Here is a 23,492-nt window from a genome sequence, read left to right as displayed (position 1 = left end):
CCAAACTTAAAAAGGTGCATGCATTTGAAGCTGTTTGAGGGAATTTGCGCTGTATGACTGAATAGGCTTAGTCTCTGCATCCTCAGTACATTCAAAATTACAACTATATACTTTTAATAGGCTACTAATTTCTACTGCGATTGCTTGTCTTACGCGTATTACCTGTCTCATCAAATGGGATTCAACTGTTGGTTTGACTCCACTTATTCTACTTCTGCTACAACGACTAGTTTTACTACTGCAATTTGAACTATATCTTTGCTTTTGAATAAATAGAAACATAAATTAGCTGTGACAGTGACATTTCAGGTCTTTTACTTTGACGAGGCCAAGCAGCTAAAGCTTCATCTGTCTGTGGCAGCTTGTAGTTCCGATGTATAGCTTACAGTTTGGAGTGAATATTTCTTTCTCCTCCTAAATCTGCTTAACCTGCCACCAACAGGTCAGTCCTTGCACATCCATTTTAAACACCCCAGGTGAGTCTGCATGTCTTTATGGAAAGGTTGGAAAGGTTTTAATTCAAGTCCTTCAGAAGAAATAACTACAAGGATTTGAATGCTCCAACTGCCCATTGTGAAACATTATTATGATCCCACACACTGCATATGGTATTACCAGTCAAGCTAAATGCAATGCATTTTTTAGGCCAACACATTCCAATTTGTTTGTCTCTTTGCATGTAAACGTTCCTAAAGCTAAAATAAAACGTACGTTTTTATTTGTTATTTCAAAAACTACAGATGAACAAAAATAATCACATGAAATTGTCTGCCACCTTCCTTAAGAGTCCACATAAAAACGTATTTAAAGGAAAAACAAAAAGCAAAGAAAAGCAAAAAGATGTCAAGTCTTGAATGCATAAAGGGCGAGTGACGTTTATGGTTGCTATAGCAACGTGTCTTGCGTTGCCTGGGAACCAAGCTAACATTAAGAAAGACAGCGTTAGCTCCGCTTTGCTAACTCAAACTCTCGTTTTGAAAAAAAAAAAAGACATTAAAACAGACACGGGATTAAAAAAGAACTAGAAGAAAGAGTGACAGTGGGCCAGTTTCTCACCGTGTCACCGCTGGTTCACACTGACTCAGCGTTTTGGCGGATATGGTTAACTTAAGTTGACTTAAAGTGAGAAAGCTAACAAGCTAACCTAGCCTAGCGTCTTTCAGTTGACTAACCCAAAGCCGCCATGTCGGAGGAGCAAAGAGAAAATGAAGAGCAGCAGGTGAAAGAAGATAAAGAGGAAGACACGGACACAAACCTACAACCAGGTGGAGATGCTGAAGAACAGCCGCCAGAGGACGACAGAGAGCAGGGGAGAAACGGAGAGGAGCTGCATGCTGGCAGGTCGACCATAGGTGAGTCCAGTTTGACATCTCCAGATTCCAGATATAAATGTCCCAGTTATCATAGGTTATATTTTTTGGGATTTACAACTTATTTGCAGGTAATGTTTGTTTGTTTTTTGTTTTTTTTGCACTCTAGCACTCTTCCCACTTTGTATTGCAACTGCTGCACAGCAATCTTCTATCTATCTCATCTTATCTGATCTCAAATTTAAATTAAAAAAAGAAAATTAAATTCACAAAAAAGGCTTTCCTTTAAAGACTTCTAAATCTGCAATAACAGATTAATTGCAGCTTCTTAAAATGGCATTACAGTTGTAGACATCCTGATTGTTTGATTTATGTATTTGTCGAGGTATTACAATGGCTAAAACTCTGATCTACATGATGACACTGAGCAGCTCAGAGAGCCTTAAAATAAACAGGAGATGTGGCCAGGTTGGCTCAGTGGGTAGAGCAGGCGCACATATACGTAGAGGTTTATGCCTCGACGCAGAGGTCCAGGGTTTGAATCCGACCTTTGATGATTTCCTGCATGTCATGTCCTGTCAATTAAAGGTGGAAAAGCCCCCCAAAAAAACCCAGGAGATGTTAGAAACTCAATAGCAACTGGTGAGACTCTCATGCAAACAGCGTCAAAGACCCCGCATCTGGCAATCACTAGTTAAAGCCCCAGGGTTTTCTGAATCTAGTGATTGACAAGTGTCATTTTTAAAGCAATATCGTTGTATGTGATAATCCTGACTTTCTGGACGCTACAGATGTGCTGGAGACTGTGGAAGAAGCTGAAACTCAAGCTGATCTGCCCAATGATGCTGAGCGTCTTAGAGAGCCTCGGGGAAGAGAAAATGTTGGAAACTCTACAGCAACAGGTAAGACACATTTCTTTTCCAAACAAAGAACACAGATTTAATAGATTTTTAAAATGTTTGACTGTCAGTTTTTCATTTACTGTCTTGTATATCATATGTTTTTTCATTGTGTTTGATATTTAGTTTAGATTTCTCCATGATAGTTTATCAGATTTTGGCTCACTGAGACTGTTGACAGTGTGACACATTTCCCAAATCCATTCGACACAGATCATTCATTTTATTTTCATTTCAGTTTTAGATATGATATGATGTTAGCATGATAAATACGGAGGCACAATATAATAATTATAAAATTATAATAATTTTATAAACATAGCACCTTTATAAACAGAGTTTACAAAGTGCTTTGGCAGACACAGCAAGGCAAATGCAGGATATCCGGAGGTCAGTAAAACCACAGACAGCTAATCAGTTGGGCCAAACATTAGCAAGACAAAATTGTGTAAATAAAAACAAGAAGACAAAAGACGTAAAACATAGTAGTGAGAAGACAAAATAAGTATATCAATATAAATATAAGTAAAACAATAAATCAAAGAGAGCAAAAAATCACGAGCAATAAAGGATCGAACAGATCAAAAGAGACAATAAAAAAGACAATAAAGAAAAGCCTTATCTCCTCGGACAGGCCGTTCCAAAGTTGAGGGGGCCCGAATTCCAATGTTGTAACCGCCAGAAGGGCCCTGCCCAAGGCTGCAAACTGACTCATATGGGGTCAACATCTGTGAGTGGGGTGATGTGATGTCATCTGTTAAAACCAGTGAGACGCCGAGCTGCTGAGAGTTACTTTTGGTTGATGCCAGAAAGGAGGGAGAATATAAACATACCATGACAAATGAATGCAGATCATATATTCATGTATTCTGGGATTGGTAAATAATGGAAAGATTTGAGGATGAAGTGTAGGTAGTGAAGTGAAGTACCTAAGACGTGCTGTGCTGTTTCTAGGTAACCTGACACACGAAGTATACAACATGAGGATTAATATTAAGTTCTATTAGCAGCGACCAAAAGAGCAGTGGTATTTAATAAACCCCCCATTCTAAGGACACTGTGGAGAATTATGATGTGAAATAACTTAAGTCACTTGTTTTTTGAGAATTTAAAGGTGCAATATGTAATACTGACAGCTAGTGTTTTAAATAGTTACTGCAGTACAAATTCAAAATCCTGGAGAGAGTCATCGAAGACTCGAAGTTCACGGAGGTTGCCAGGCTGAGACCGGAGCATCCACAACAATGTTGCTAGACGCTTGTCTCACATAGCCAGACATCACTTCACAGCACAGCGGAGTAGCTAACGTTAGATGCTGGCTATATCGACAGTCATAAAAGCCTGTGCTTACTCGGAGCTCTGTACCCAACTGACAGACACACTTTTTCGGCTTAGAATTACGGTAGGAACCGCTAAAAACCCCACAACCTCGCCTTCCTCTTCACACGCCAGACAGACACACTTCCTCAGCTTAGAATTACGATAGGAACCGCTAAAAATACCACTACCTTGCCGTCCTTTTCCACCCGACTGAACACAATTTATTGGCTTAGAATTACGGCAACAATCGCTAAACACACTGCAAACTCACGGTCCTCTCTTCCTGATTTACAGCCTCCCTCTCTTGGCTTAAAATAACTCACCGTTGTCGGCTACGGCCGCTGAACAGGCTACATGTTGTAAACAGCTGTGGCCCGCTCGCCTGGTCCTTCGGTAACGTTAGCAGTTAGCAGGGTTAGCATGGCGGGGTTAGCATGGCGGGGTTAGCATGGCGGCGTTCACTTTACTGGCTGTGTCTCAAAAAAAAAATATTATTTTGCACATTACATATTGCAAGTAACTCTTATTTTCTCTTGTGTTCTGAATGGAAGAAAACAATTCAAATGGGAAAAGTATTTTTTTTTACTGTTCAATAAATGCAAAAGTCAGTGAGTAATCGTGTTAAATAATCGTAATTTCAATGTTGACCAAAATAATCATGATTATGATTTTTTTCCATAATCAAGCAGGCCTAATTGTTGAGAGTTAAGAGTTAGGAAGCCTTTATTGTCATTATATTACAATGAATGCAACGATATTACGAGTGCTCCCCCCCCACATTCATTCACATTCATATAATAGAATTTCAGTCGTGAAAAAACACTGTTTTTAACAAACATTAACCAAATGACAGATTTGAGAGTTAAACCTAGAGACTCTGTGACAGAACGTCTCTGTGTGTGGTTGCAGTGAAAGTGGTGCTGGTGCCCGAGGGCCATGTGATGACTGCGGCCTTCGCCATCGGTCTCAGCATTCAGGAGCTGAAGGTTCACCTCGCCGCCGAGCTCAGAGTTCCTGCTGAGGTGCTGCAGATCTCTCTTGACGGTACGTTGGTTTCGCCTCTCCTCCTCTCCCCCCCAATCCATCGGGCTAGAGTGCTGTCATTCTGACAATTGTTATTTCCATTGGATCAGAGTTCTGTCACTTGGCTGCCTGTTCTGCCAATCTTCCCAGCCCTTGTCACATGACCAATTAATGTTTCCATAATGACTATCCAAAATTCTGATACCATGGAACCAGCACTGGAATATTTGTGTGGCTGACTGAGCCTATAGAAAATGTGTATTGCCCCCCCTCTGACTGAGTATTGGTCCCCCCTGTGCCACCCCACTTAAAAAATCCTGGAATCGCCCCTGTTTGAAGAGGGGGTTTGAAGCATTTGAGCGTGCGCCAATATATAGAAGCTCAGTCCCCAATGCAGAGGCAGCAGGTTTTGATTCCGGCCTGCAGCGGTTTCCTGCATGTCATTCCCCCTCTCTTCCCTTTCATGTCTGAGCTGTCACAATAAAGGCCTAAATGCCAAACATAATATATGACGATATGTATTGATGTTTTCACTTTGAATCGATATATTGATCCAGATCGATGTATCGTTATACCCCTAGCATGTAAACTGTGAGAGTTTTTGTTCAGCTCTCAGGGTCAGCGGTCTCTGAGCGGTCGGTCTGTTGTTTATTTTAGGCAGAGTGGTGGAGGAGCAGCAGAGCCTGATGGAGCTCGGCGTGCAGCCTCATGGTTCCATCCGGATGGAAATGAGCTCCACCGACCCGACCACCCATCCACTCCGCCCACTTCGCCCCCCCGAACACGACAACATGCCGGACGTCATCACCGTCCGAGTCCAAACAGGTGTGAACACGGCGCTCTCTGTTCTGTCTACAAACTGTGTGTGTGACTGCTGGATGTGGAAGCAGTTGTTTGCCATAATAACTTAAACTGATGGTTTATACAGTAAGTGTTGTTTGTCTGTCTCTCAGAAATGACTTGATGCAGCTTTAAATCAGTTATTAATTTTACTTTCACTTCACGCAAATGAAAGATTGTCTGTATTTAGTGTAAGAAGAATGAATATTTTTTTTGTGATTAAAATTTTTTATTTTATTTTTTATCAACATGATGAACACATCGCCAAAATCAAGAAAAGATGACACCGTCACTACAATATTCAAGACCATTCAACAAAATAGTAACAAAATAGAAAATAAACATATGTATAAGTGACAACACCATAAGCCCATCATACACGTCTCTCCCCCCGCTTCTCAAGATCCCTCCAGAAAGGTACTTTTCCCCATTTTCTAGTATCGACATCCAATCTGGCAAACCGTTTAAATGACATATTTTCAACACCACCACCCTAGCCATTCTACAAGCCCACTCCTGGATTGACGGCACTCCTTCATTCTTCCATCCTCTTAAAAGAATCTGTCTGGCGATCATTAAACTAGTGTGGACCCAGCTTCTTATGTGCTTATCCATCCCGCTTAGGATTGATCCATCTCCCAGAACAAATAATCTTGGGCTGAATGGAACATGGGTCCCTGCAATCCGGAATAATTAAAATAAATTGTAACCCATGATTATAATATACAAATATATTTAATAATCCACATTTAAAAAAATAAACACTGTAACATTTAGTAATTATTCTGGTGTCAATTCAGACTCCATTGTACAAAATTACACAAAAAGTAAAGTGTAATTTTGTATAAGTACACCGTAGGAGTTAAAACGCGCTCGGGATGGGAAGGGCTAGAAAGTAATATTCAGTTGGTTGTAGATGGGAGATATTCTTACACAATGTAGCTTTAAGTAAATTCCCATGCCTTCATAATTAGTTTGAACTTCTGAGCACTCCAGACCCTTTTTTTTCTCCCAAACCCTTTCTCCGTTCATACAGAGTAACTGAAATGATTTCAAGTTGTGACTAATGGTTGAAATGATTTGCAAAGGTGATGTGAGCATTTCATTTCAGAACATAGTACAGATTTTTTATTGTTGTTTGATTGTTGATTGAGACAGAAAGCACTCTTTACTGCAAAATGACTCTCTGACTTCCAGATGAGGACGTGTTCCAGGAGGTGGTGGTGGAGATTGAGCGTCCCCCCCAGCAGAAGGCCTACCTGGGCGGCTACAGACACCGGCTGACTGGGGTGCAGTACCACCACGCTGCAGTCCAGACCCTGCCCAAGAGGAGACCTGACAGAGGAGTGGAGGTCTTCAGCCGCAACACACAGGTACAGAGCAGAGCTTTAAAACCAAAATATCAGTGACGGACTTCGGTTTTTCAGGGGGTGATACAGCTTAAAAAAGATTTGCGGACAGAATTTACTACAGAATAAAAAGCAATTCTGATTAAAAGCTCATTTAATCACCACAGCTGGATGTGTGTGGTGCATTAAAAGGTCACTCATTACTGCAAAACAGCGTTCTCGTTCAGGCGTGAGACAGAACATGGCTTTCATGTGAATCAATCTTATTACAGACGGTGAGAACATGTAAATATCTTCTGTCTTCTTGAACCAGAAGACAGAAGTTGAATGGTCACAGTAAGACCTCTCCGGTCAGAGTTGGATTTAATTACTTTGATTCTGACTGTGTTCTGCATTAATGTATCCATATAAAGGAGAATATCAATAAAATAAAAGAAACATACACACTATTTTAGTTCAGAAATCACTTAGGAATTGCATACTGGGGGTTTTGCATGGTTAACCCTGTTAACTTAAAATAAACATACGTGTTTTTTACATCATTCTTCAGATTGATTTCTTTACTTCCATGCATCTCTATTTCTGTGATAATCAACTTGCAGAGGCTTAAAACTTTCATCAGAGAGATATTCCATGACAGTCAATGTTCACCGACCTTTATCTCTTACATTTTGTTAGTTAAAATTCATGTTTGCCACTTGTTTTGCTGCCTTAGTACAAAACAAAATGATCTTTAATACGACTATAGAAATAATGTTCAGTAAGTTAATACATTGTAATATTTGTGACTGTCCTCATGATGAGTCCTGAGCTCCATTGGTGCTGTCAGTCAATATTTTTATATTGCAGGAGATCAGATGATTGTTATTGTGTTGTTTTTTCCACCTCAAAGATAGTGCACTTGGAAATTGTTGTTCTACTACCACATACAGTACACTCAGTAGACATGTGATACTTTCCTGGGAAGTACGTAGTGATGTCAAAATACCAGGAAATCCTTCAACCTTAATCAGAAAGGAATGTTCTTTGTGGATTTGAGAACATCTAGATCTGTGTGTGTGTGTGTGTGTGTGTGTGTGTGTGTGTGTGTGTGTGTGTGTGTGTGCGTGCGTGTGTGCGTGCGTGCGTGCGTGCGTGCGTGCGTGCGTGCGAGCGTGCGTGCGTGCGTGCGTGCGTGTGAGATGCTCTGTGATGTCGTCAGCACAGTGATGAGATGACCTGCTGCCCCACACTTAAGACTGTTTACAGCACTTCATGTATCATCTGTGGTCGGAAGTAGGAAGTCTTTTTAAATGCTTTATTTATTTGGAAATCAGGACACATTTTTTCCCCCTAATCAGTTCCACTAAAATATTCCTCAAACTTGTTACTGTAGTAAAAAAAAAAGAAAAAAAAAGAAGAATAAGAAGGTCACAAATAATTTGGAAAGCACAGGTAGAAAGAGCTGGTGACATTAATACAAAAGGTCAAACTAATTTCTTTAAGCTCAGTTTCTCATTGATTTTACCAGAAAAGGTTCATGCCCATCACAGTGTGAAAAGTATAGGTCAGCTGACACTCTTTACAGGGAAATTAACCCTTGAGATAACAGACAATGCTCCTACTAAAAAGCGATATTACAGAATTCTATTTTATTCATATGTTACACTGCTTTTGTTAAGCTAAGACTTTGGTAAACTCATTACATGCACCAAAACAAATAATCGACAAGGTTTGTTTTCAGGAATTCCAAAAAGCGAACATCAACTTTACAGCTTCAAGGCCAAATTATCTCTTTACACATTGCTCCAGGACACATCTGGGCTTCACTCTACAAAAAGCTGAGTTCGTTCTGAACATTTTGATATGAAACACATGGCAATTAGTTATATTTAATTCCCCTAAAAGGTGAACGAATTAAAGAAGAGATGTCAAAATCTGGAAAAAGCCCTCAGACCGCAGAGGGTTTTAATGTAAATCTTTTGGTCTTATCGTCTTGTCGTCACTTATCGTCTTTGGAACTGAAGTATATTATTCAGTTGCACTTATACAATAAGTGTACCAGCTACATGCATGTAAACTGTTTGTACTGTCCTTTTGGACTCTGAGATGGTTCCAGACTTAAAAAGGTCATCAATAATTAAAGGTTTGACTGAGACATTTAGGGTACTTGAGCATCATCAATCTGTGTCAGTAGTCTTAAAAAAATGTAAAATGTTACTCACCATCTTGCCTCCGGTGAACCTCAATTAACAGCCTGTGATCTCAGCTGTGGCCCTGAGGTGTTCCTAACTGCCCTGATTCCCTCCATTACACAGCTCATCCATATCAGCCGACAGGGTCTGTCTGCGGGCAGGAAGCTGATCCCTCCTCAGGCAGAATCACAAAACATACTGAATGTTTCCAGTTTTAACCCAAAACAATTTGACCTGTATTACCATAGGTGTGAGGTCCATAGGTGTGAGGTCAATACATGCTTACAGCAGGGATCTTCAACAGGGGGTCCTCAGAGTCAGTGCAATTTTTGAAAGTTTTAAAGAAAAATTAAAAAGTCTTAACATGAATCCAACATATAATTAGCAAAAATAAATCCCAACTGCTTACAGTCCTATAGGTGAGGTAGTCACTAAGGCCATCCACAGATACAGTTCATCCTAAGGATTCACTGCGCCACATGTATGTTTAACATTAAAACATGATTTATAAAATCATGCCGACAATTATTAGCTATTTTAACAGCTTAGTATTCTATGCAAAAAGTATCTATAAAGGCTTTAGGCCGCCCTACACTTAATTGTAGGCCCAGTTTAGCATGCAACTTCATTTGATACAATACTGTAATTGTAGTAGGGGGTCCCTGCTCCGTCTCTCTTTCAGTTAAGGGGTCCTTGGCTTAAAAAACGTTGAAGACCCTTGCTTTACAGAGATCAAATGCGGTCCATCAGGACCGTACCTCACGCCAAAAAAAACAATTTCTTCCCCTCTGCAGTCAGCCTCATCAATAAGGCCCCAGACCCCCAGTGACAGTGACTCTTAATCCTACATCCTGTCCTAGTCTATATATCCTGAACTTTTGCACATCCCTTTGACATTTGCACATACTGCACTAATCCATGCAGCCTCTTTTTTTATTGTTAAATAGTTATATGTACGTATGTGTTATTTGTTTCTGTATTTATTGTTTGTTTATTTCATATTAATGTTTAATATGTTTGTGTATGCACCAACAACCAAGGCAAATTCCTCGTAAATGCTACTTACTTGGCAATGCATCCTATTCTGATTCTGATTTCTGAACCAGGGAAACCTAGCCATCTCAGATCCCTCTGTCTAAAGGATTTTATCAGATACATTAAGATGTGTTTTTATATTTCTCTTTTTTTTTTAACTTTTAATGTATTAGTGTGTTCATAGTTATAGAAAGTTTCCCTGTTTTAACAAATTAGCTTCTTTAAAGGTGCTCTAAGCGATGTTGGGTGACGTCACTTCTTGTTGATGTTTGAAGTATTGTCAAACAAAACGGAGGCTAGCTCGCCCCTCCCTCCTCCTCATCCCGTCCCCTCCCCCTCCCTTCCGTGCTTCCGCGCACTAACCCCACCAACCCCCACCTCCAAATCCTTCTTGTCGGTTATTGGCTGGAACACTGTTTATTATGTTCCGTGGTGCAGGTTGGCACAGTTTGTTTTTGTTGCCGTTTGTGGAGCCTGGGCTGTCTACAGAGACCGCGTTTTTTTTACAGTGTGGTCAGGGGACAGGCAGCTAGCGAGGAGATAGTGAGGAGATGTTTGCTGTATGTGACAAAATTTTTTGTAAAATGTTCTAAAAAACGCGTGACATCGCTTAGAGCGCCTTTCAATTCTCTTTTTTTTCTGTGTCTCCGTCTCTGTCAGACAGTGAAGCTGAAGTCTCAGGCCCAGCAGTGTCCAGTCAACGCTTCCAGCCAGATGACCGGGATCGGCTGCTACGTCTCCTGTATGAACGACAAGCTGGTTTCCCCCGGCGGCTACATCACTGCTGACGAGTATCACGACACAAGGCTGAACGCTGTGGGTAAAAACTGAGTTTATGTGATTATAATGCATGTGTTTTTATGAATAATTTCAGGCCTTTTATATTCCAGTTAATGTAGAAATGATCAAGTTGGCAATGTCATCTTGCATACAAGTTGGAACATTTGTCCTGATTGTGGCACTGGAGCAAAGGCCAGTTGGTCATCAACTAATTTTGCCCGAAAATTTGAAATATTTTGCTCCAGACCAAAATTTTGTTGAAATGATCAAAGCTGTCTTGCCTACTGAAGCAAAAATAAAAAGTCAATGTAAACAAATAGAAATTGAATAGAATGTTGTGATAAAGTATAAATTTTTTTTTTTTAAAAGTAGGGCTGCAACTAACGATAATTTTCAATGTCGATTAAGCCGTTGATTATTTTTCTCCATTAATTAATTAATTAGTTATGTCTATAAAATATCAAAGAATTTGTGAAAAATGTGGATCAGTGTTTCCCAAACCCCAAGATGACGTCCTCAAATGTCTTGTTGTGTCCACAACTCAAAGATATTCAGTTTAGTGTCACAGAGGAGAGAAGAAACTAGAACATATTCACATTTAACAAGCTGGAGAATCAGGGAATTTAGACTTTTTTTTTGTTGCTCTCTTCTGCTGTGTTGACCTAGTTCTGCGACCTCTTGTCACCCACGCAGGTGATCATTCTGCAGTCGTTTGCCCGGCGCTGGCTGGCCCGGCAGGAGGTGAACCGGCTGAGGAGGGATCGGGACCGGCGGCTGGCCTGGCTGGAGCTTCAGGAGACCAGGAGGAGGGAGGAGAAGGAGGAGCAGCTGAGAGACCGCCGCCAACGCTGGATGAGCCCGCAGAGAAGGGAGGACTTCAACCTACTGTACCACGCTTTAGAGAGTAGGCTGAGGTGGGGGGAGGGTGGGCGCTGTGTGTCTTTAGGAGGTCTCACTCTGTTGTAAAGCTGTGTGGTGTTAGGCTTGGGCCGGTATAACATTCTGACGGTATGATAACCTTCAGCAAAAATACAGTATCACGGTTTCACGGTATTGCTATTACAGCTTTAAAATGTATTATTTAGAAATGTCTGGGTAACACAATGAACACAAGAAAATACTAAAGTACAGTACCTCAAATTTGTACTTAAGTACAGTACTTATCTAAATGTACTTAGTTACAATCCACCACTGGTGATAAGTAATGTGTGTGTGTGTGTGTGTGTGTGTGTGTGTGTGTGTGTGTGCGTGCGTGCGTGCGTGTGTGTGCATGTGCGTGCGCGTGTGTGCGCGTGTGTGTGTGTGTGCGTGTGTGTGTTTCAGAGTGGCGGTGTGAGGAGGAGGAGCAGATCAACTCTTCCCTGAGAGGAGCTGAGAGGAAGGCAGCTCTCTGCTCGCTGCTGGAGCAGGAGACACAGCTCATCGCCGCCATTGGACACCATCGCATCGCCGTCCAGGACAACAACTACGACAAAACTGTCAGGAACTTCCTGGACAAGGTCAGAGAAACGGTTATAAAAGAAAACGGTTAGAAAGCAGTTCTAATGTGCTGTTAGATATCCACTTTTAAATCATCTCAATGGGTTACAATAAAAACATATTTTCACAAACTCATGGTCAATCGAAGACAGAAAAAAAGAGTAGCATGTGAGTTTGTATATTCAAAGTCAAGTTTAGGTTGTTTATTGAAAAACGATAGACTGGAAACACTTTGATAAGGACTATTTTGTAATTAAAGATGTAAAGGTATGGACGTTTCAAAAAGGGTAAGACCCGAAAAGCATTTATTTAAGAGTATTTCTTTATTTAGATATTTCTGGCTTTATCTTTTTTCATAGTGAACTACTATTGTGTCTTGTATTTTAAGTTTTTTGTTTATTCTTTTGTATGTTGTTCGAAATAAACTATTCATTCATTCAAGTAAGTACAAGAAGAGTTCAGGCTTTCGCCTAAAAACGTTGTTTAGCCCGGTGGCAAGTGTCTTCTTTTTTTCGACGATGGCCCAGCTGGGGCCAGTCACAGACTGATGGCAGCTTTAATGTAGAGCCCAATAGTTTCTGCGATCACAGAATCATTACAGGAATCGCGAAATTGAGAATTTAAAAACGCTATAAGATAGATCCCATAGGGCCATACATTAAGTCGGTGCTAAAAGCTAACTGGAGATTTGAAAATATGACTACGTCTAAGTTTCCAAACGAGCCGCCCCACTGTAACTGTAGTTATAAAAAATGTCTTAAAATGGCCTAGTGGCTTAGGCCTGGTGGGGAGCAACTTAGGCCCGGTGGTCCACCAGGCTTGCAATACACTGCTGGAAACACTGGAGTTAGCAGAGCACCTTAATCAGAATTATCTTTTGATTCTGATTTTGAACAACAGCAGTATTATTAGCCGCAGTGTTAGTAGTACCATCAGCAGTAGTACTAACAGTGCGGCGGTGTGTTTCAGTCTGCCGCTCCTCATCAGTGGCGAGCAGCAGACGGTCGACTGATTGAGATGGACAGTCCACACACCATCAGAGCCAGAGAGCTGCGGGATCTGTACCTCAGCCTGTCCACTGTCAGCCAGGAGCAGAGACTCCACGTCCTCATGACACTCAAACACACTGTCAAGGTACCACACACACACACACACACACACACACACACACACGCACACACACACACACTCTCACTCACTGAGAGGAAAATACACACACTCACAGGTTCAGTGTTTGTGTATTAGGTCTAACTGTGTGTTGTATTGTGAAGTAGGACGGCACTTACCTGGACTGTCTTTCAGCCCTTTATTGCACCAGTTAGGCACCATCATAACCTCCCTACAGTTTAAGAGGCACAAAGATTTCACTGCGTCCTTCACTGGCTTTTGCATAAAAGCTCTCTATGCCTTCTGAGAGAAAAGTCCTGAACGAGAAGGGGGAAGGGGATTTCAAGCTAGCAGAAGTAAAACGCGTACAGTTCGTAAAATGAAATAATTGCTGAACTTCCTCTTAAAGCACGAAATATTCCCTTTTATAGGAAAGTGTACAAATTTGGGGCGACCTCTAGCTCACCTGGTAAAGTGTGCCCCCCCATCTGCATTATCTAATAAAAGAAAGAAGCCCAAAAACTTATCTTAAAAAAAGGAAAGTGTACAAATTCTACATGAAGACATATTTTATTAACAACATTTCAGAAAACAAAGCAAAAGTAGGAAATATAACACCAATAGTGTTGACAGTACCCTTCAAAATAAAAGTCTCTGCTTTGTACACATTGGTTTTTACTGAAATTTATAATGTCCTGTTTGCAGAGTTGTTCCGATACCGATACCAGTATACGGCGTATACGCCGTATACTGAAAAAATCTACTTTGAAGTAGTTTATTCATGTTTCTTTCTTTATGACTGACTATCAAACTAGATAATAAAGAAAGTTTATTGGCAATAATTCTCGGTATTTGTTTTACAAAGGGTTAAACTGGAGCCAGGCCATACAACAATGATAGCAATCATATCACATCAATACAGGTTTAGTAGTATATATATATATATATATATACATATATATATATATATATATATATATATATATATATATATATATACATATATATTCAGGGTGTGATTTTCCAGGGCAGATGCGTGGGATTTCCCCCTTTCTTTTCTACATATCCCTGCCTCCTATCCCCCCCTCAAAGGGATCAATGCTACTTCACCAATAGAACATATATTATATACCTAAAATAGAAGTATTTTAAACTAAGTAAAGCACTGTAACATGAACACATATCAATAATCTGAACTGCAGTTGCTAGTTTTGTTTAGCTGCTACAGAACGCCGGCTACCAGCGGCAGGTGTTTAGCCGCTACAGGCACCGCCAGATGACAGTTCTTTCAGGGGCCATGGTGGTGGAGTTTAGCCAGAAAAAGTGATCCATGCGGTGACGACAGTTAAGTTTAGGCACAAAAACGACGTTTTAGGAAGAAGAAGTTTAGGAAAAACATCGTGGTTTGGATTAAAACATTCCAGAGAAACAAGAGAGTGTTTCCTGGGTAATTTGTTTTCGCTGGGAAGTGAACTCCACTCCACATAAGTGTTTTGGCACTACCCATGGTATTGAAAGGGGGATTTTTTTTGGATGTTTTTTTTTGTTGTGCGTGATCAAAAAACATTTCCCCCCCCGCCCCCCCTCATTTTTTTTTCACATCTGTTTGTGTGTTCTATCTGTTTTTGTTTGTAACATGATTGTTTGTTTCCTTATTGGACAGGAGCACAAGTGTCAGCTGACCCAAGACATGGTGGACTTGATTGACAGGGAGGTGGACCTGATGACTCGGGGGGTTAAGGCAGCCAGTCTGGAGGGACTGAGGAGGAGGATCTCCACTCTGTTCCTCCAGTACATCAAAACACCAGCGTTTAACCCGGAGGTGGCCAAGCTGCTGAAGGTGAGCAAAGAGCCCTGCTCAGATCATAAACTTTGGACTAGAAATTGCTTTTTTTTTTTTTTTCAACCTTTATTTTTACAGGCAAGTCATTAAGGACAGGTTTCTTATGTACCATGGCGGCCTTACAAGTGACAAAGCCACTTGGGCGAAGGGAAGAAGGGCTAGGAAATAAAATACATTAGACATGCATACAGTTTAAAATGACATAAAATACAATTTAAAATACAACACAGACAGCAGTCAACACATATGACGAGAGAAGTGCACAGGTACATGGGTCAATAAGGGGGGAACCCATATAAATGTTTAGCTAGGAAATTAGGATGTAGAAAGGCAACTGCATATGTCAATGAACAAGGATGAGATGGCGTTTTTGAAAGATGAAATGGAAATGAGTTTGTCTGTCTAACTACCTCCAAATAATCCAAAATCTATCCCAGGTTCCCCAGAATCCCTCTCAGCTGAAGAACAACATGTTCCTCTGCCGCGGCTGTCACCGCTACCTACACTCTGCCGACTTCAAGCCGTCCGCCAGCGCCGAACGCCAGTCTCGGTGCCGAGACTGCACCAGACTCGACAACATAGCCAGATCCCGCGATGACTTCTCCTGCTACAAAAACATCCTGAGGAGGCTGAGAGCTGACGAGCTGCGGCTCAACCAGGAAGCCAAGATTCCCTTCCTGCTGCAGGTGCTTTCACTTTCTGTGTCTGTCAGTTTGATTGTTAATAATAATAATAATAATAATAATAATAATAATTAGGGCTGTACAATGTATCGTTTTTTTATAGTCATCGCAATATTAACTGCCGCAACACACATATCACCAAAGACTGCGAGATCATATCATAAAAGATACTGAGAAATACACAAATATCTGTTTATTTATCCCAAGTAATATCGTTATCGCAATAGTCAACAACGTTATTGCATATTTTCCTCATAACGTGCAGTCCTAATAATAATAATAACCTATAACTATATAGCACCTTTCATATAGAGAGTGTAGCTCAAAGTTCTTTTTTAAAGAAGTGAGAAACCACAAAACAAACAAAATCACGCAAATTAAAACAAGTGCAGACACTTAAAACCAAGCTATCAAATCATTTAAAATTAGAATAGATCATTATTGTCAGTGTTTTACAACAAGGCAATGACTGTATAAATATCTATAATAAATAACAACATTTAAATAGTAAACAAATTCATGATAAATTAACAAATGAGCAACAAGAACAATAGAATATGTAAAAGATGAAAAGCATAGGTAAAAGCATAGGAACAATCAAACAAAAACTTTGATAATAATACAAAACAAAGAGTGAGAATTAGTTTAAAAAGCAGTGCTGAATAAATTTGCATTTGACGTTTAAAAATGTTCACGGAGATTGCGTCTCTTTTAGCCTTGGGTAGAGAGGTTCATAGTTTTGGTGCGTAGTTAAAAAAGGCTGAGCTGCCAGTTTCACTCTCCTACTTTAATTCTACTTAAAGTCTGTAGAGAATTTGTGCTGTTTCCTGCACAGTTTTGCTGTGATGATTTTACCCTAACCCTAGTCTATATCAACGACGTTTCATTTCCGGTATTGTTTCGGGCCCGCCGGAAATTCTGCCGGATGTCCGTCACCTTCCGCTTCCTTTGTGTTGGCGTTCTAACCTCCGGTGGATTTGTGAGGACTATGGTTAACTGCTCCTCAGATCTCTGCAGGATAAATCCAGACAGCTAGCTAGACTATCTGTCCAATCTGAGTTTTCTGTTGCACGACTAAAACTACTTTTGAACGTACACATGTTCCACCAAAACAAGTTCCTCCCCGAGGCTATTTTGCAGAGGCACCGCGGCTCCGTCTGGCGCTTAGCACCACCCAAGACGATTGTGATTGGTTTAAAGAAATGCCAATAAACCAGAGCACGTCTTTCTCCCATCCCGGAATATCGTGTGGACTAGCCAGACCTTCCTCCGCAGTGCTGTGGAGGAAGGTCTACCCTGACCCTGACGTCTACATGTGTATCCTCTCAGGTGGAGGACTTACGGTACCTGGTGGATGTGGTCTGGGCGTCCCGCTCAGCCCTCCACGCCAGCAGAGACCTCTACAACCTGGTGTTTGTCCGCTGGGAGCATCGGAAAGACTGGAGCCCCTGGAACTGCATCCTGCTGTCCAAAGAAGAGACTTCAGCTCATCTGGAGGTGGAAGACGTCCACAAGGTCTGTCCATGTCAACATTTACACTCACAGCACACATGTGGACAGGTTCCAAAATTAGCACCATACACCAGCCAAATACTGGAAAAAAATGCAAGTGGCTGCTTAACTCACCAGCCAAATAAAACTGGTAAAACTACTTTAAATCTGTAAAATTTGAACATTCACTAGCCTTTTGGCTGGCGGACGAAAAAGTAAATTTGAACCCTGCATGTGGATCTCATCTCCACCTGATTTTGAAAATGCAGTCTGTATCGGGACATCTAGACATTTGATTTCAAGTCTACACATTTCCACCTGGTGTTAACAGATGTTCTTGTTAGCTCCATTCTGACAGCATTGATGGGATAAAAAGTGTAGCAGTCACTTTTAAACTATCGGCAAATTAGGCATCATCACCTAAAGGCCTTTTCACACGGGGGAGCGATTGACGCGCCTCGTCATTCATTTTCAATATGAGGCGAGCGGGCAGGTAGGGGGGCGCGCACAATCGGACAGGCGACGCGACAAGCGGGCGCAATCCCGTGAAACTGTCGCCTTCATGCTCGTCACACGCACGTCCGCTCTTGTTTGTGAGTTCACTAATTTACCGTAATTGTGACTACTAACAATATCAGTCTGTGGTTAGGATAGACTTTTCTTTTAGAAATGCCACTATTTATTATAAATCAACCTGTGATTAGGGATATATGATACCACAGTCAGCTAATCTCATTCATTCAGTTCACGGCAGGGATACAGTAGTGCAGAGAATCCCCATGGTTACCACACATTGATCACCTAGCGTTTACTCACAGAGCGTTGTCCACCTGTCTATTCACACGAGGAGCGACGAAGACTCACACAACTACGCAGGTAAAGTGTCGCTCCCCGTGTGAAAAGCCCTTTAAAGATACGCTCCCAGATTTAGTTGTACCTCCCAATATCTATAAGAACTAGCACTTTACTACATGCGGAACTTTTCCAAGAACCCACGAACCTTTTAAGGACTCAGGAAGTTCTACCTGTATCAGATGTAGTTCCTAGGCCACAGTCCAGAAAGTTCTACACCCCAGAGCAGGTTAGGTTAGGCGCTATAGTGATGGAATGACAAACAAACCTCAGGCTGCAACAACTCGTACTCAACAGTATATCAATAGTTCCTTAAATATTTCCTGGGTTTAGCTAATATTTGGTGGAAAATGGCCATTAGTCCCTGGTTCCTCTGGTTGAAACAAAGGTAAAGTTTCTGAAATGGTTCCTGGGCCCATGGAAAAAAAATCCTGTGTTATAATAAACAATTTCCTCCCAGCTCCTGTTAACATATGAACTATTTTAACATTCAAAGCTTTATTAAAGTAAGAATAACTTCACTTTGTTCATCAGCGGAACAGAAACAACCTTTTCTACCCACTTTTCTTCCTAATCGGGCTTTTTGGTTTAGTACAGGTTGGGTTTTACTGGTAGTTTTGTCCTTTATTTCTCTGTTAAATGCTGAGATCTGATCACACTTCTTTGACATCCCTACATTTTAGAAACATGAGCAGTCAAGTGTTGATTCCTTTATGCCAGGGTCTAGAAAGGTTTGTGCAAAGGGGCATTTTCAGGTTAGAAAAGGAAAGGATCGTGGCCGGTTAGCCCAGTTGGTAGAGCGGGCGCACATGTGCAAAGGTTTATGCCTCCATGCAGAAGGTCCAGGGTTTGAATCCGACCTGTGACGGTTTTCCTGCATGTCTTCCCCCCTCTCTCTCCCCTTTCATGTCTCATCTTTCCTATCCAATAAAGGCAGAAATGCCCAAAAAAAAAAAAAAAGGAAAGGATCTTCAGTTACACTTTACTTGAAGGTATCTACATAAGAGTGACATGACACAGTCATGACCGTGTCATAAACATTATAAACAAGTCATAAATGTTTATGACATAACGCATTCAGTTTTTGTCATGACAAGTTAGGGTTACGGTTATGGTATGACTGTGTCATGACAGTGTCATGTGTTCATACATAAAAGGGTTAGGGTTAGGGTTCATGTGTCATGACTGTGTCATGTCACTCTTATGTAGATACCCTCAAGTAAAGATTCTGTTGGTCTTCAAAAAGGCAGATCATATATTTAACCTTTAAAAGATACCATGTGAACTTCCCATGTCATGTCTGGCACTTTGTTTGGTCCTCTTTCTGTTTGTTAGTCAAACAGCAGTTAAAGTTTTGACTCCAGCTGTTGCACAAACTGAGTCTTCCCTCCTGTGTGTTGTTCAGGCGTATGACGCCACGTTCATCCACAGGATCGAACACAAACACACGCTGGCTCGCCGCCACTTCAGCCAGATGGCAGTCATGGCCAAGTACCTGGACCCTCAGCTTTCCGCTGCCCTGGGCAACCATCTTGTCTCCAAGCCCGTCACCATGGCGACAGGCAAGCGCACCATCGACACTCCACGGGCAGCTCATTAAAAAAACACCCTGTGGTTTTCTTTCTTCTGTCACCGTTTCCTTTCACGTTCATATTGTCTGTCACTTTCAAAAAAACATTGTCTGAAATCTAAAATAAAGTTCATGATGGTTTTTCCTCCTGGTTATGTAAAATCATTTCAGTTCAGGTGCTTTTATTTTGAAAGTAGATGTACAATAGTTACCTTTGCCCAGGACCCAGCTTCCAGAAATAATTAGAATAAGAAAGTACTAAAATACATTTTACAAACTTTTCTATCTTTTGGGGGTGTTTTCCAACAGCATTGTAGCTCGTAAATGGGCAAGAACATAGAAATAAAAAATTGTCATTGCTGTTTTATAACTTAACAAAAGTTCTTTGCCCAATCAACCTGAGACTTGACTGAAGGTTGACTGTTGCCCGCTTGCAAGTGTGACAATAAAACTTTAAAGACATTCTCTTGTTTATGAGCGGTTATTTGACAGAAAACCTCCAGTGCAATTTGGCGTCGTCGGCAGGATGGTCGACGTGGGGTGACAGTGGCCTCAGTGCCAATGGGAAGACAGAGTAACCATCTCTGCTACTCCTGAAGCCTCCTCTACAAAAAGGGTAGAGAAGCAGGAACCTGAGGGCGTTGTCAACTATACTGCACCCTTCCTGAGAAGAATACGAACTGGTGAACTCCATTTCAGAAATGTCTTCTTCTGGGTAAGACAAATTCTGGAATATGAATGTTCCTGCTTTTCTGGGAAGACACCAGGGCAGGAATTAAGAAAGATTTGGCTGTGATCCTTAACATTTGGATTCCTTGAGTCAATAATTATGTAGATTCTAGGAAAAGACCAGGGTAGGAATTAAAGGGATTCTGTATAGCTGCCAGGTGTGAACCAGAAGGCCTGCACACATGGAAATTAACTAGCAGTGAGTCTGACGTGTGTGTGTGTGTGTGTGTGTGTGTGTGTGTGTGTGTGTGTGTGTGTGTGTGTGTGTGTGTGTGTGTGTGTGTGTGTGTGTGTGTGTGTGAGAAACTGTTGTAATGGAAAACAAGGCAATAGATTGAAAACACTTTAATGTAATGGTCTGCACACTCATTTGTAATCTCTCATGGACTTCCCCAGACAACTCAACAGACGGCAGCCTACACAGTAAAGGCCTGACAGTAAGAATGAACTTGATAAACCCCCCCCTCCCTCCTTTGTAGAGGAGCAAATCAGAGCACGGATCAAACAAATATCCTGGAACGCACACAACAGACAAGATAAGACACTGATTGTGTGTTATGGTTGGCAACCATAGACCATTAACTCCATCTCGTGGTATTGGTAATTGATTAAAATGAAAAGCTACAAACACCTACAATTCTCTGAAGCCTGCGTACATTCGTCTTCTTGTAGGAACCTTGACCGCCTGACCCCTTCTGGTAAGTTTCAGTGAACATGTATTCATTAGCCAAGGGTCAATGGTCATAATTAGAGTTAGCAACTGTTTGATGACACCTCTCAGGGCTTTAAGATAAGGAGTCCAGATAAACCCGATCACACTGTGCTTTGTATCTCTCCCAGAGTCGTGTGGACGGACGCGTGGCATAAACATAGCAAAATCTCTGCTCTATTTAAACAAATTAGTGTGGAGTTAGGCTCAGTTTCAACGAGAGGCTCGTTAAAAGTGGTTTCAACAGCAGTGATGTATGCAGATGCTTTCACACCCACAGAGAGCCTGAGGGGACAGTGAGGTAAGGTCACTCTCATTATCAGGGTCATTTTCATTTTTCTCTCTGTTGACATTATCCTCATGGCATGCTCATGCATGTTCTGGGCAAATAATTTAGATTTTGTCTCATTGATTTAGGATTAAGATTATTATTTGGCTTTAAGCACCAATATGTTGTGTTTCCTCACTCTGTTCTTTGTTTTGTCACGGTCAAAGGGTGTCTGAATACCTCTCAGTAATTAAGTAAAGTAATGCTCCCGGGTCTTATTTATCTCAACCCACTGAACCCACTTTTTAAATTCCAGTGGACATCCCAAATATGCAGGGCCACACGGAATCTGTGGACGTAGAATTTTGCAGAATCTTCAGCAGAATTTTCCGCAAAATTGAAACTTTAAGTAAAATAAAACACATATTCTGGATCAAAGCTAAAAAAAATATTTATTTTTTTATTTTTATTTTTTATATATATATATATATATATATATATTTTTTTTTAAAGTATTTTTAAGTATTTTTAAGTATTATATATTTTTTTAATATATAATATATATATTGAAGAAGGCAAACCAGGCTAATATACAGCCTGGTTTGCCTTCTTCTATATATATATATATATATATATTTAAATGTATATCCATAACCTTACATTAGCTTGAACATTTAAAAACAAATCCATATTAATGTTTACAGTATGAGCTGTAAAAACAATGACGCCTGTCAAATGCCAGAAGACATTAAGAATTAAGAATAGGTTGTTCTCATTTATCACAATGATATGATATGATATTTGCCAAAAGCCAGAACAAATATGAAACTGTTTTTAAAAGACGTTTTGTGACTTTTACCCTGTACAAGAAAGAAGGAAATCAGACTTACATTTTTACTGGATATGACAACTTTACAAGTTGTAAAGTTTTTACAGCTCATACTGTAAACATTAATATGGATTTTGGATTTGTTACTTTTGTCATACAAAAAGTATATATACTATATATTTCTCCCTTTACAAAAGTATGTACACTTTCATACAGGGAGACAGTAACAAAACTTCAAAAACACTGTCAGTTTTAACCTTGCCCTTGCTTTGCGTATTACATATGCTTTTTTTTAAACCATCACAGACATTAGTTATTTGTGTTAACATGTAACCATCCACCTCCATTGAACAGCAACCCCTGATTTGCTTATTTTCAACATAGAGAACTAAGGTCAAAAATGAATGTAAATGAAAAACCAGTTTCCTTAAACATAAGCCTCTGAAGCAGCATTTCTCAGTATTCAGTTACAAAACTCTCTTTACAAATTGGGCAGTTTAAGATTTGTTATTGCTTATGTGCAAATATCACATGTCATCACAAACTGTCTACAACTCAAAAGTAATACACAAGTTTCATCTATTAAAAAAAAAAAAATGTCTGACATTTTTTGACATATTTTTTACAACTTTAAAGTGACCTCCAGAATGTAGTGAAATACTCTTTTTTAGCCGTGTTGTCTAGAGTCAGATGAGAACATCGATATCAGTTACATAACAGGGTCCGGGACATGTTTCAACGTAGCCTAGCTTAGCACAAAGACTGGAAGCAGGGGGGGCGGGGGGGGGGCTGCTAGCTTAGCTCCATCAAAAGTAAAGAAATCCTTCCTCTAATTTTTCAGCTGTGATGTTGTTTCCTGGAGTTCATCTGAAACTCCCACTCAAATAATAACTAGGGCTGTCAGCGTTAACGCGTTAATCGCGATACGATTAAGGGCCGACGCAATGCGATTCATTTTTTTTAATCGCATGCCGGCATGCGAATAATTTATTTTACACTTCACTCGGCTTTGCGTCGTGCCTAACGGCTACTATTTTGACCCTTTGGCGCTGCCGAATTAAAATATCACTGAAGCACGTCAAGCTTGAGCTACCACCTACGAGCTAAGCATATTAACATGACGCAGTTTGATGCTAGCAGGCTCAGGCAAAGCAGTATTTTGGAGAGTGCTACTTGCCGACCTGTGGATGAAACCAAATCCA

At 40.6% G+C, this 23,492-nt stretch overlaps 1 protein-coding gene across 1 annotated transcript; it reads left to right on the top strand.

Annotated features, from left to right (window-relative positions):
• Positions 1–1,183: 1,183 nt before the first annotated feature.
• iqub (IQ motif and ubiquitin domain containing) lies at positions 1,184–19,785 on the top strand. The gene is made up of 13 exons (XM_078256012.1): positions 1,184–1,397; positions 2,102–2,212; positions 4,439–4,573; positions 5,210–5,377; positions 6,590–6,765; positions 10,611–10,766; positions 11,424–11,634; positions 12,054–12,229; positions 13,179–13,343; positions 14,980–15,156; positions 15,597–15,845; positions 17,172–17,357; positions 19,591–19,785. Exons 1-13 carry the CDS (start codon positions 1,184–1,186, stop codon positions 19,783–19,785), a joined length of 2,319 nt encoding a protein of 772 aa, XP_078112138.1.
• The last annotated feature ends 3,707 nt before the right edge of the window (positions 19,786–23,492 follow it).

The sequence above is a fragment of the Sander vitreus genome, chromosome 8, assembly GCF_031162955.1.
Source record: "Sander vitreus isolate 19-12246 chromosome 8, sanVit1, whole genome shotgun sequence".
Lineage (NCBI taxonomy): Eukaryota > Metazoa > Chordata > Actinopteri > Perciformes > Percidae > Sander > Sander vitreus.
This window is presented reverse-complemented; position numbering and strand designations above follow the sequence as displayed.

Bases quoted from the DNA above. Each gene is read 5' to 3' on its own strand.
- iqub (XM_078256012.1), top strand. From the start codon at position 1,184: ATGTCGGAGGAGCAAAGAGAAAATGAAGAGCAGCAGGTGAAAGAAGAT. The intron at 12,230-13,178 runs GTCAGAGAAACG...GGTGTGTTTCAG, and splicing joins TCAGGAACTTCCTGGACAAG to TCTGCCGCTCCTCATCAGTG. The intron at 15,846-17,171 runs GTGCTTTCACTT...GTATCCTCTCAG, and splicing joins AGATTCCCTTCCTGCTGCAG to GTGGAGGACTTACGGTACCT.